This window comes from Nerophis lumbriciformis, linkage group LG03, assembly GCF_033978685.3.
Source record: "Nerophis lumbriciformis linkage group LG03, RoL_Nlum_v2.1, whole genome shotgun sequence".
NCBI lineage: Eukaryota > Metazoa > Chordata > Actinopteri > Syngnathiformes > Syngnathidae > Nerophis > Nerophis lumbriciformis.
Genome location: NC_084550.2, coordinates 2,630,836 through 2,645,388, shown reverse-complemented (window position 1 = coordinate 2,645,388; position 14,553 = coordinate 2,630,836). Strand labels below are relative to the sequence as shown.

The following is a 14,553-nucleotide window of genomic DNA, read 5'->3' as shown; positions in this document are numbered from 1 at the left end:
ATGGGAATTTCAGAAAAAAATTGGGAATTTCGGGAAAAGCGGGAATTTTATTGAAAATGGTAAAAAAAAAAAAAAACTTGAATTTTTCAAATCGGTGGAGAAATGTAGAAGTAGCAACATGTTGAATTGAGAAATGGTATTACGGAATTCCTGGAATTTCGGGAAAACAGGGAATTTTTTCCAGTTCAAAAAACAACCTGATTAAAAGGAATGTTTTGACGGTGGAACGGTTGAAATGCGTTGAAAAATGTGGAAGGAGTGGTTGCCAGAAAAAAAGGTGGAAATACGGCTTTGGAAAACCAGGAATTCTGGAAAATCCTATAATTTTTTTTAACTTGGAAAAAAAGAAGTTTAAATTTCCAGGATGGTGGAATGTGTTGAAGGTGGAACGGTTTGAACAGCTTGAAAAATGTGGGAATTGTGCAACTTGGAAAAATGTCACATTCATTTCAATGGGAACTTCCTGGAAATTTGGGAATTTTGTGAAAAGCAGGATTTTTGGAAAATGATTAGGACTATGAATGTCCTGAATGAACTGAATTGGTTGGTGTTGGAATTGTTTAAATCGGGCAAGAAATGTTGAAGTAGTAAATGGTAATAGGGAATTTCGGGAAAATTTGGAATTTTTTTGAACTTGGAAAACGGGTAGTTTGAATTTCCTGAATAGTGGAATGTGTCAAAGGTGGAATGGTTTGAATGGGTTGAAGAATGTGGGGAATTGTGGAAGTTTGAAAAATGGCCAATTCTTTTTGAATGGGGAAAATGCAAAAAATTAAATAAAAAAGGAATTATGGGAAATCCGGGAATTTTTTTATTTTTAGAATTGTTGAAGTAAACACAGAATTCCTGAAGAGGCTGAATATTTAGAAGTTGGAACAGTTGAATCAGATGAAAAATGTGGAAGTTGTGGAACTTTGAAGAATGTCCCATTGATTTCAATGGGAATTTCAGAAAAAATGGGAATTTCGGGAAAAGCGGGAATTTTATTGAAAATGGTAAAAAAAAACAAAAAAAAAAACTTGAATTTTTCAAATCGGTGGAGAAATGTAGAAGTAGCAACATGTTGAATTGAGAAATGGTATTATGGAATTCCTGGAATTTCGGGAAAACAGGGAATTTTTTCCAGTTCAAAAAACAACCTGATTAAAAGGAATGTTTTTGACGGTGGAACGGTTGAAATGCGTTGAAAAATGTGGAAGGAGTGGTTGCCAGAAAAAAGGGTGGAAATACGGCTTTGGAAAACCAGGAATTCTGGAAAATCCTATAATTTTTTTTAACTTGGAAAAAAAGAAGTTTAAATTTCCAGGATGGTGGAATGTGTTGAAGGTGGAACGGTTTGAACAGGTTGAAAAATGTGGGAATTGTGCAACTTGGAAAAATGTCATTCATTTCAATGGGAACTTTATGGAAATTTGGGAATTTGGGGAAAAGCAGGATTTTTGGAAAATGATTAGGACTATGAATGTCCTGAATGAACTGAATTGGTTGGTGTTGGAATTGTTTAAATCGGGCAAGAAATGTTGAAGTAGTAAATGGTAATAGGGAATTTCGGGAAAATTTGGAATTTTTTTGAACTTGGAAAACGGGTAGTTTGAATTTCCTAAATAGTGGAATGTGTCAAAGGTGGAATGGTTTGAATGGGTTGAAGAATGTGGGGAAATGTGGAAGTTTGAAAAATGGCCAATTCATTTTGAATGGGGAAAATGCAAAAAATTAAATAAAAAAGGAATTATGGGAAATCCGGGAATTTTTTTTTTAGAATTGTTGAAGTAAACACAGAATTCTTGAAGAGGCTGAATATTTAGAAATTGGAACAGTTGAATCAGATGAAAAATGTGGAAGTTGTGGAACTTTGAAGAATGTCCCATTGATTTCAATGGGAATTTCAGAAAAAATTGGGAATTTCGGGAAAAGCGGGAATTTTATTGAAAATGGTAAAAAAAAAACAAAAAAAAACTTGAATGGGCTGAATGAGTTGAAATGGTTTGTGTTTACATTTTTCAAATCGGTGGAGAAATGTAGAAGTAGCAACATGTTGAATTGAAAAATTGTATTACGGAATTCCTGGAATTTCGGGAAAACAGGGAATTTTTTCCAGTTCAAAAAACAACCTGATTAAAAGGAATGTTTTGACGGTGGAACGGTTGAAATGCGTTGAAAAATGTGGAAGGAGTAGTTGCCAGAAAAAAGGGTGGAGATACGGCTTTGGAAAACCAGGAATTCTGGAAAATCCTATAATTTTTTTTAACTTGGAAAAAAATTAGTTTAAATTTCCAGGATGGTGGAATGTGTTGAAGGTGGAACGGTTTGAACAGGTTGAAAAATGTGGGAATTGTGCAACTTGGAAAAATGTCATTCATTTCAATGGGAACTTTATGGAAATTTGGGAATTTGGGGAAAAGCAGGATTTTTGGAAAATGATTAGGACTATGAATGTCCTGAATGAACTGAATTGGTTGGTGTTGGAATTGTTTAAATCGGGCAAGAAATGTTGAAGTAGTAAATGGTAATAGGGAATTTCGGGAAAATTTGGAATTTTTTTGAACTTGGAAAACGGGTAGTTTGAATTTCCTAAATAGTGGAATGTGTCAAAGGTGGAATGGTTTGAATGGGTTGAAGAATGTGGGGAAATGTGGAAGTTTGAAAAATGGCCAATTCATTTTGAATGGGGAAAATGCAAAAAATTAAATAAAAAAGGAATTATGGGAAATCCGGGAATTTTTTTTTTAGAATTGTTGAAGTAAACACAGAATTCTTGAAGAGGCTGAATATTTAGAAATTGGAACAGTTGAATCAGATGAAAAATGTGGAAGTTGTGGAACTTTGAAGAATGTCCCATTGATTTCAATGGGAATTTCAGAAAAAATTGGGAATTTCGGGAAAAGCGGGAATTTTATTGAAAATGGTAAAAAAAAAACAAAAAAAAACTTGAATGGGCTGAATGAGTTGAAATGGTTTGTGTTTACATTTTTCAAATCGGTGGAGAAATGTAGAAGTAGCAACATGTTGAATTGAAAAATTGTATTACGGAATTCCTGGAATTTCGGGAAAACAGGGAATTTTTTCCAGTTCAAAAAACAACCTGATTAAAAGGAATGTTTTGACGGTGGAACGGTTGAAATGCGTTGAAAAATGTGGAAGGAGTAGTTGCCAGAAAAAAGGGTGGAGATACGGCTTTGGAAAACCAGGAATTCTGGAAAATCCTATAATTTTTTTTAACTTGGAAAAAAATTAGTTTAAATTTCCAGGATGGTGGAATGTGTTGAAGGTGGAACGGTTTGAACAGGTTGAAAAATGTGGGAATTGTGCAACTTGGAAAAATGTCACATTCATTTCAATGGGAACTTCCTGGAAATTTGGGAATTTGCGGAAAAGCAGGATTTTTGGAAAATGATTAGGACTATGAATGTCCTGAATGAACTGAATTGGTTGGTGTTGGAATTGTTTAAATCGGGCAAGAAATGTTGAAGTAGTAAATGGTAATAGGGAATTTCGGGAAAATTTGGAATTTTTTTGAACTTGGAAAACGGGTAGTTTGAATTTCCAAAATAGTGGAATGTGTCAAAGGTGGAATGGTTTGAATGGGTTGAAGAATTTGGGGAATTGTGGAAGTTTGAAAAATGGCCAATTCATTTTGAATGGGGAAAATGCAAAAAATTAAATAAAAAAGGAATTATGGGAAATCCGGGAATTTTTTTTTTATAATTATTGAAGTAAACACAGAATTCCTGAAGAGGCTGAATATTTACAAGTTGGAACAGTTTGAATCAGATGACAAAATGTAGAAGTTGTGGAACTTTGAAGAATGTCCTATTGATTTCAATGGGAATTTCAGGAAAAATTGGGAATTTCGGGAAAAGCGGGAATTGTATTGAAAATGGTAAAAAAAAATAAAAAAATAAAAAAATTGAATGGGCTGAATGAGTTGAAATGGTTTGTGTTTACATTTTTCAAATCGGTGGAGAAATGTAGAAGTAGTAACATGTTGAATTGAGAAATGGTATTACGGAATTCCTGGAATTTCGGGAAAACAGGGAATTTTTTCCAGTTCAAAAAACAACTTTGTTTTTTTGTCCTGATTAAAAGGAACGTTTTGACGGTGGAAATGCGTTGAAAAATGCGGAAGGAGTAGTTGCCAGAAAAAAGGGTGGAAATACGGCTTTGGAAAACCAGGAATTCTGGAAAATCCTATAATTTTTTTTAACTTGGAAAAAAAAGAAGTTTAAATTTCCAGGATGGTGGAATGTGTTGAAGGTGGAACGGTTTGAACAGCTTGAAAAATGTGGAAATAATGGAAGTTTGAAAAATGGCCAATTCATTTTGAATGGGGAAGAATGTCCCGGAAAACCTGGAATTCAGGGAAATCTGGGAGTTTTTGGTATTTGTCAAGGAAAACCTGGAGAAGAAGAAGAAGAATATATGAATTTAGGTGTATAAAAGCACATGTGTGAATGCCAGCACAAAGCACAGTCTGGTTGTTGTGTAACATTTATATTCAGAACGCGGACATTTCAACGCGGCAAAAGTGCATCGGGCCCAGCGGGTCTTCGGAACAGGACCGGGTCTTTTTGGGAGCCTTGAGGTCTCATCCGTCATGAATGCTGAGGGCGGGACGCGCTCGCGAGCGTTTGTCCGGGTCACAGCTCGTCCCTGGGGACTAGCAGGGGCAAGTGCTGGAACTGGTCCGGGACTTCCTCCCCCTTCTGGGTCCGCTTGTAGAAGCCCAGAGAGTCCAGCAGGCGGCTCATGTCGTCCGCCGTCATGTCCTTCACGGGAACACTCTGACACACAAACATGGAGATCTGACTATTTGGGGACCTAACCATTGGAACCCAATCTGATTCCTGGGGTGACCATTCCATTCAGAACCCATTTTTGATTCAAACCAATGTACCATCTGGTTCAAACCAGGTTGGAAACTTCTGGTGCACAGAGAGGCATCAAACATCTTATTAGGGCCCGCATGGCCCATTGTAAAAGGAATCCCAACGGGAGTCCTTTTACAATGGGACATAAGGACCTATTGTTTTTCTAAGGTTTTATTATTATTATTATACCGGCCGCCTCTTTGAGCACTAATTTGACCCACTTAAGATACTTCAAAACTCACCATATTTGACCCACACATCAGAACCTGCAAAAATTGTCTTTTAATAAAAAAAACCGAACCCCAAAACTCAAAATTGCGCTCTAGCGCCCCCTAGAAAGAAAACTGCTTACAACTCCCAGTACAAATATTGTAGAGACATGAAACAAAAACCTCTATGTAGGGCTCACTTAGCCCTACTTTTCATTAATTAATTTCCTCAGGCAAAAATCAACAGGAAGTTGGCAATTCCCCCTTCAAGACAAAAATGTACCTCTTTGAGCTGTAATTTGACCCCCTTAACATGCTTCAAAACTCACCGAACTGAACACACACATCAGGACTGGCAAAAATTGCGATCTAATAAAAAAACCTAACCCCAAATTTAAAAATTGCGTTCTAGAGCAATTTTTGAATAAAACGGAGAAAAAACTGCTCCTCGGAAGAAAACAATGACAAAACTGCCTGTAACTCCCACCGGGAAGGTCGGAGAGACATGAAACAAAAACCTCTCCGTAGGGCTCTTAGGACTACCACTGGACAAAAGTATTGGGACACCTACACTGGCCAAAAGTATTGGGACACTTAGGACTACAACTTGACAAAAGTATTGGGACACTTAGGACTAAAACTGGACAATAGTATTGGGACACTTAGGACTAGCACCTGCCAAATACGCGGGCCCGACCAATGCTGCTTGCAGCTTTAATTAGGGCCCGCATGGCCCATTGTATAAGGACTCCCACAGGGAGTCCTTATACAATGGGACATAAGGACCTATTGAATTTCTAAGGTTTTATTATTATTATTATACCGGCCGCCTCTTTGAGCTGCAATTTGACCCACTTAACATGCTTCAAAACTCACCATATTTGACGCACACATCAGGGCTGGCGAAAATTGCGATCTAATAAAAAAAACCTAACCCCAAATCTAAAAATTGCGCTCTAGCGCAATTTTTGAATAAAACGCAGAAAAAACTGCTCCTCGGAAGAAAAAAATGACAAAACTGCCTGTAACTCCCACTGGAAAGGTCGGAAAGACATGAAACAAAAACCTCTATGTAGGTCTCACTTAGACCTACATTTGATAAATTGACAACCCCCAGCAAAAATCAACAGGAAGTTGGCAATTCCCCCTTCAAGACAAAAATGTACTAAAAACAGTCACTTTTGCCTATTTGAGCTGTAATTTGAGCCCCTTAACATGCTTCAAAACTCACCGAACTGAACACACACACCAGGACTGGCAAAAATTGCGATCTAATAAAAAAACCTAACCCCAATAAAACCCCGAAAAAAACGCTCCTCGGAAGAAAAAAATTACAAAACTGCCCGTAACTCCCACTGGGAAGGTCGGAGAGACATGAAACAAAAACCTCTATGTAGGTCTCACTTAGACCTACATTTCATAATTTGACAACCCCCAGCAAACATCAACAGGAAGTTGGCAATTCCCCCTTCAAGACAAAAATGTACTAAAAACAGTCACTTTTGCCTCTTTGAGCTGTAATTTGACCCCCTTAACATGCTTCAAAACTCACCGAACTGAACACACACATCAGGACTGGCAAAAATTGCGATATAATAAAAAAACCTAACCCCAAATCTCAAAATTGCGCTCTAGCGCAATTTTTGAATAAAACGCAGAAAAAAACTGCTCCTCGGAAGAAAAAAATGACAAAACTGCCTGTAACTCCCACTGGGAAGGTCGGAGAGACATGAAACAAAAACCTCTATGTAGGTCTCACTTAGACCTACATTTCATAAACCCCCAGCAAAAATCAACAGGAAGTTGGCAATTCCCCCTTCAAGACAAAAATTTACTAAAAACAGTCACTTTTGCCTCTTTGAGCTGTAATTTGACCCCCTTAACATGCTTCAAAACTCACCGAACTGAACACACACATCAGGACTGGCAAAAATTGCGATATAATAAAAAAACCTAACCCCAAATCTCAAAATTGCGCTCTATTCAAAAATTGCGCTCTAGCGCAATTTTTGAATAAAACGCAGAAAAAAACTGCTCCTCGGAAGAAAAAAATGACAAAACTGCCTGTAACTCCCACTGGAAAGGTCGGAGAGACATGAAACAAAAACCTCTATGTAGGTCTCACTTAGACCTACATTTCATAAATTAACAACCCCCAGCAAAAATCAACAGGAAGTTGGCAATTCCCCCTTCAAGACAAAAAAGTACTAAAAACAGTCACTTTTGCCTCTTTGAGCTGTAATTTGACCCCCTTAACATGCTTCAAAACTCACCGAACTGAACACACACATCAGGACTCGCAAAAATTACGATCTAATAAAAAAAACCTAACCCCAAATCTCAAAATTGCGCTCTAGCGCAGTTTTTGAATAAAACGCAGAAAAAACTGCTCCTCGGAAGAAAAAAATGACAAAACTGCCTGTAACTCCCACTGGGAAGGTCGGAGAGACATGAAACAAAAACCTCTATGTAGGTCTCACTTAGACCTACATTTGATAAATTGACAACCCCCAGCAAAAATCAACAGGAAGTTGGCAATTCCCCCTTCAAGACAAAAATGTACTAAAAACAGTCACGTTTGCCTCTTTGAGCTGTAATTTGACCCCCTTAACATGCTTCAAAACTCACCGAACTGAACACACACATCAGGACTCGCAAAAATTACGATCTAATAAAAAAAACCTAACCCCAAATCTCAAAATTGCGCTCTAGCGCAGTTTTTGAATAAAACGCAGAAAAAACTGCTCCTCGGAAGAAAAAAAAGACAAAACTGCCTGTAACTCCCACTGGAAAGGTCGGAAAGACATGAAACAAAAACCTCTATGTAGGTCTCACTTAGACCTACATTTGATAAATTGACAACCCCCAGCAAAAATCAACAGGAAGTTGGCAATTCCCCCTTCAAGACAAAAATGTACTAAAAACAGTCACTTTTGCCTCTTTGAGCTGTAATTTGACCCCCTTAACATGCTTCAAAACTCACCGAACTGAACACACACATCAGGACTGGCAAAAATTGCGATCTAATAAAAAAACCTAACCCCAAATCTCAAAATTGCGCTCTAGCGCAATTTTTGAATAAAACGCAGAAAAAACTGCTCCTCGGAAGAAAAAAATTACAAAACTGCCTGTAACTCCCACTGGGAATGTCGGAGAGACATGAAACAAAAACCTCTATGTAGGTCTCACTTAGACCTACATTTCATAAATTGACAACCCCCAGCAAAAATCAACAGGAGGTTGGCAATTCCCCCTTCAAGACAAAAATGTACTAAAAACAGTCACTTTTGCCTCTTTGAGCTGTAATTTGACCCCCTTAACATGCTTCAAAACTCACCGAACTGAACGCACATATCAGGACTGGCAAAAATTGCGATCTAATAAAAAAACCTAACCCCAAATCTCAAAACGCAGAAAAAACTGCTCCTCGGAAGAAAAAAATTACAAAACTGCCTGTAACTCCCACTGGGAAGGTCGGAGAGACATGAAACAAAAACCTCTATGTAGGTCTCACTTAGATCTACATTTCATAATTGACAACCCCCAGCAAAAATCAACAGGAAGTTGGCAATTCCCCCTTCAAGACAAAAATGTACTAAAAACAGTCACTTTTGCCTCTTTGAGCTGTAATTTGACCCCCTTAACATGCTTCAAAACTCACCGAACTGAACACACACATCAGGACTGGCAAAAATTGCGATCTAATAAAAAAACCTAACCCCAAATCTCAAAATTGCGCTCTAGCGCAATTTTTGAATAAAACGCAGAAAAAACTGCTCCTCGGAAGAAAAGAAATGACCAAACTGCCTGTAACTCCCACTGGGAAGGTTGGAGAGACATGAAACAAAAACCTCCATGTAGGTCTCACTTAGACCTACATTTGATAAATTGACAACCCCCAGCAAAAATCAACAGGAAGTTGGCAATTCCCCCTTCAAGACAAAAATGTACTAAAAACAGTCACTTTTACCTCTTTGAGCTGTAATTTGACCCCCTTAACATGCTTCAAAACTCACCAAACTGAACACACACATCAGGACTGGCAAACATTGCGATCTAAAAAAAAAAACTGCCTGTAACTCCCACTGGGAAGGTCGGAGAGACATGGAACAAAAACCTCTATGTAGGTCTCACTTAGACCTACATTTCATAAATTGACAACCCCCAGCAAAAATCAACAGGAAGTTGGCAATTCCCCCTTCAAGACAAAAATGTACTAAAAACAGTCACTTTTGCCTCTTTGAGCTGTAATTTGACCCCCTTAACATGCTTCAAAACTCACCGAACTGAACACACACATCAGGACCGGCAAAAATTGCGATCTAATAAAAGAACCTAACCCCAAATCTCAAAATTGCGCTCTAGCGCAATTTTTGAATAAAACGCAGAAAAAACTGCTCCTCGGAAGAAGAAAAAATGACAAAACTGCCTGTAACTCCCACTGGGAAGGTCGGAGAGACATGAAACAAATACCTCTATGTAGGTCTCACTTAGACCTACATTTCATAAATTAACAACCCCCAGCAAAAATCAACAGGAAGTTGGCAATTCCCCCTTCAAGACAAAAATGTACTAAAAACAGTCACGTTTGCCTCTTTGAGCTGTAATTTGACCCCCTTAACATGCTTCAAAACTCACCGAACTGAACACACACATCAGGACCGGCAAAAATTGCGATCTAATAAAAGAACCTAACCCCAAATCTCAAAATTGCGCTCTAGCGCAATTTTTGAATAAAACGCAGAAAAAACTGCTCCTCGGAAGAAGAAAAAATGACAAAACTGCCTGTAACTCCCACTGGGAAGGTCGGAGAGACATGAAACAAAAACCTCTATGTAGGTCTCACTTAGACCTACATTTCATAAACTGACAACCCCCAGCAACAATCAACAGGAAGTTTTCTATTCCCCCTTCAAGACAAAAATGTACTAAAAACAGTCACTTTTGCCTCTTTGAGCTGTAATTTGACCCCCTTAACATGCTTCAAAACTCACCAAACTGAACACACACATCAGGACTGGCAAAAATTGCGATCTAATAAAAAACCTAACCCCAAATCTCAAAATTGCGCTCTAGCGCAATTTTTGAATAAAACGGAGAAAAAACTGCTCCTCGGAAGAAAAAAATGACAAAACTGCCTGTAACTCCCACTGGAAAGGTCGGAGAGACATGAAACAAAAACCTCTATGTAGGTCTCACTTAGACCTACATTTGATGAATTGACAACCCCCAGCAAAAATCAACAGGAAGTTGGCAATTCCCCCTTCAAGACAAAAATGTACTAAAAAGAGTCACGTTTGCCTCTTTGAGCTGTAATTTGACCCCCTTAACATGCTTCAAAACTCACCGAACTGAACACACACATCAGGACTCGCAAAAATTACGATCTAATAAAAAAAACCTAACCCCAAATCTCAAAATTGCGCTCTAGCGCAGTTTTTGAATAAAACGCAGAAAAAACTGCTCCTCGGAAGAAAAAAATGACAAAACTGCCTGTAACTCCCACTGGAAAGGTCGGAAAGACATGAAACAAAAACCTCTATGTAGGTCTCACTTAGACCTACATTTGATAAATTGACAACCCCCAGCAAAAATCAACAGGAAGTTGGCAATTCCCCCTTCAAGACAAAAATGTACTAAAAACAGTCACTTTTGCCTCTTTGAGCTGTAATTTGACCCCCTTAACATGCTTCAAAACTCACCGAACTGAACACACACATCAGGACTGGCAAAAATTGCGATCTAATAAAAAAACCTAACCCCAAATCTCAAAATTGCGCTCTAGCGCAATTTTTGAATAAAACGCAGAAAAAACTGCTCCTCGGAAGAAAAAAATGACAAAACTGCCTGTAACTCCCACTGGGAAGGTCGGAGAGACATGAAACAAAAACCTCTATGTAGGTCTCACTTAGACCTACATTTCATAAATTGACAACCCCCAGCAAAAACCAACAGGAGGTTGGCAATTCCCCCTTCAAGACAAAAATGTACTAAAAACAGTCACTTTTGCCTCTTTGAGCTGTAATTTGACCCCCTTAACATGCTTCAAAACTCACCGAACTGAACACACACATCAGGACTGGCAAACATTGCGATCTAATAAAAAAACCTAACCCCAAATCTCAAAATTGCGCTGTAGCGCAATTTTTGAATAAAACGCAGAAAAAACTGCTCCTCGGAAGAAAAAAATGACAAAACTGCCTGTAACTCCCACTGGGAAGGTCGGAGAGACATGAAACAAAAACCTCTATGTAGGTCTCACTTAGACCTACATTTGATGAATTGACAACCCCCAGCAAAAATCAACAGGAAGTTGGCAATTCCCCCTTCAAGACAAAAATGTACTAAAAAGAGTCACGTTTGCCTCTTTGAGCTGTAATTTGACCCCCTTAACATGCTTCAAAACTCACCGAACTGAACACACACATCAGGACTGGCAAAAATTGCGATCTAATAAAAAAACCTAACCCCAAATCTCAAAATTGTGCTCTAGCGCAATTTTTGAATAAAACGCAGAAAAAACTGCTCCTCGGAAGAAGAAAAAATGACAAAACTGCCTGTAACTCCCACTGGAAAGGTCGGAGAGACATGAAACAAAAACCTCTATGTAGGTCTCACTTAGACCTACATTTGATAAATTGACAACCCCCAGCAAAAATCAACAGGAAGTTGGCAATTCCCCCTTCAAGACAAAAATGTACTAAAAACAGTCACTTTTGCCTCTTTGAGCTGTAATTTGACCACCTTAACATGCTTCAAAACTCACCGTACTGAACACACACATCAGGACTGGAAAAAATTGCGATCTAATAAAAAAACCTAACCCCAAATCTCAAAATTGCGCTCTAGCGCAATTTTTGAATAAAACGCAGAAAAAACTGCTCCTCGGAAGAAAAAAATGACAAAACTGCCTGTAACTCCCACTGGGAAGGTCGGAGAGACATGAAACAAAAACCTCTATGTAGGTCTCACTTAGACCTACATTTCATAATTTGACAACCCCCAGCAACAATCAACAGGAAGTTGGCAATTCCCCCTTCAAGACAAAAATGTACTAAAAACAGTCACTTTTGCCTCTTTGAGCTGTAATTTGACCCCCTTAACATGCTTCAAAACTCACCGAACTGAACACACACATCAGGACTGGCAAAAATTGCGATCTAATAAAAAAACCTAACCCCAAATCTCAAAATTGCGCTCTAGCGCAATTTTTGAATAAAACGCAGAAAAAACTGCTCCTCGGAAGAAAAAAATGACAAAACTGCCTGTAACTCCCACTGGGAAGGTCGGAGAGACATGAAACAAAAACCTCTATGTAGGTCTCACTTAGACCTACATTTCATAAATTGACAACCCCCAGCAACAATCAACAGAAAGTTTGCTATTCCCCCTTCAAGACAAAAATGTACTAAAAACAGTCACTTTTGCCTCTTTGAGCTGTAATTTGACCCCCTTAACATGCTTCAAAACTCACCGAACTGAACACACACATCAGGACTGGAAAAAATTGCGGTCTAATAAAAAAACCTAACCCCAAATCTCAAAAATTGCGCTCGCAATTTTTGAATAAAACGCAGAAAAAACTGCTCCTCGGAAGAAAAAAATAACAAAACTGCCTGTAACTCCCACTGGGAAGGTTGGAGAGATATGAAACAAAAACCTCTATGTAGGGCTCACTTAGTCCTACTTTTCATTAATTAATTTCCTCGGGCAAAAATCAACAGGAAGTTGGCAATTCCCCCTTCAAGACAAAAAAGTACTAAAAACAGTCACTTTTGCCTCTTTGAGCTGTAATTTGACCCCCTTAACATGCTTCAAAACTCACCGAACTGAACACACACATCAGGACTGGCAAACATTGCGATCTAATAAAAAAACCTAACCCCAAATCTCAAAATTGCGCTCTAGCGCAATTTTTGAATAAAACGCAGAAACAAAATGCTCCTCGGAAGAAACAAATGACAAAACTGCCTGTAACTCCCACTGGGAAGGTCGGAGAGACATGAAACAAAAACCTCTATGTAGGTCTCACTTAGACCTACATTTGATAAATTGACAACCCCCAGAAAAAATCAACAGGAAGTTGGCAATTCCCCCTTCAAGACAAAAATGTACTAAAAACAGTCACTTTTGCCTCTTTTAGCTGTAATTTGACCCCCTTAACATGCTTCAAAACTCACCGAACTGAACACACACATCAGGACTGGCAAAAATTGCGATCTAATAAAAAAACCTAACCCCAAATCTCAAAATTGCGCTCTAGCACAATTTTTGAATAAAACGCAGAAAAAACTGCTCCTCGGATGAAAAAAAAAGACAAAACTGCCTGTAACTCCCACTGGGAAGGTCGGAGAGACATGAAACAAAAACCTCTATGTAGGGCTCACTTAGACCTACATTTCATAAATTGACAACCACCAGCAAAAATCAACAGGAAGTTGGCAATTCCCCCTTCAAGACAAAAATGTACTAAAAACAGTCACTTTTGCCTCTTTGAGCTGTAATTTGACCCCCTTAACATGCTTCAAAACTCACCGAACTGAACGCACATATCAGGACTGGCAAAAATTGCGATCTAATAAAAAAAACCTAACCCCAAATCTCAAAATTGCGCTCTAGCGCAATTTTTGAATAAAACGCCGAAAAAACTGCTCCTCGGAAGAAAAAAATGACAAAACTGCCTGTAACTCCCACTGGAAAGGTCGGAGAGACATGAAACAAAAACCTCTATGTAGGTCTCACTTAGACCTACATTTCATAAACCGACAACCCCCAGCAACAATCAACAGGAAGTTTTCTATTCCCCCTTCAAGACAAAAATGTACTAAAAACAGTCACTTTTGCCTATTTGAGCTGTAATTTGACCCCCTTAACATGCTTCAAAACTTACCGAACTGAACACACACATCAGGACCGGCAAAAATTGCGATCTAAATAAAAAAACCTAACCCCAAATCTCAAAATTTTTGAATAAAACGCAGAAAAAACTGCTCCTCGGAAGAAAAAAATGACAAAACTGCCTGTAACTCCCACTGGAAAGGTCGGAGAGACATGAAACAAAAACCTCTATGTAGGTCTCACTTAGACCTACATTTGATAAATTGACAACCCCCAGCAAAAATCAACAGGAAGTTGGCAATTCCCCCTTCAAGACAAAAATGTACTAAAAACAGTCACTTTTGCCTCTTTGAGCTGTAATTTGACCCCCTTAACATGCTTCAAAACTCACCGAACTGAACACACACATCAGGACCGGTAAAAATTGCGATCTAATAAAAAAAACCTAACCCCAAATCTCAAAATTGCGCTCTAGCGCAATTTTTGAATAAAACGCAGAAAAAACTGCTCCTCGGAAGAAAAAAATGACAAAACTGCCTGTAACTCCCACTGGAAAGGTCGGAGAGACATGAAACAAAAACCTCTATGTAGGTCTTACTTAGACCTACATTTGATAAATTGACAACCCCCAGCAAAAA

At 38.5% G+C, this 14,553-nt stretch overlaps 1 protein-coding gene across 1 annotated transcript in view; it reads right to left on the bottom strand.

Moving 5' to 3' along the window:
• Positions 1–4,488: 4,488 nt before the first annotated feature.
• selenoe (selenoprotein e) overlaps positions 4,489–14,553 on the bottom strand; it is a 52,400-nt gene continuing 42,335 nt past the window's right edge. The window contains exon 5 of the mRNA XM_061931777.1: positions 4,489–4,781. Within this exon, the coding sequence (XP_061787761.1) occupies positions 4,638–4,781 (144 nt within the window). The 3' untranslated portion in view covers positions 4,489–4,637. The remainder of the gene's footprint in view (positions 4,782–14,553) is intronic.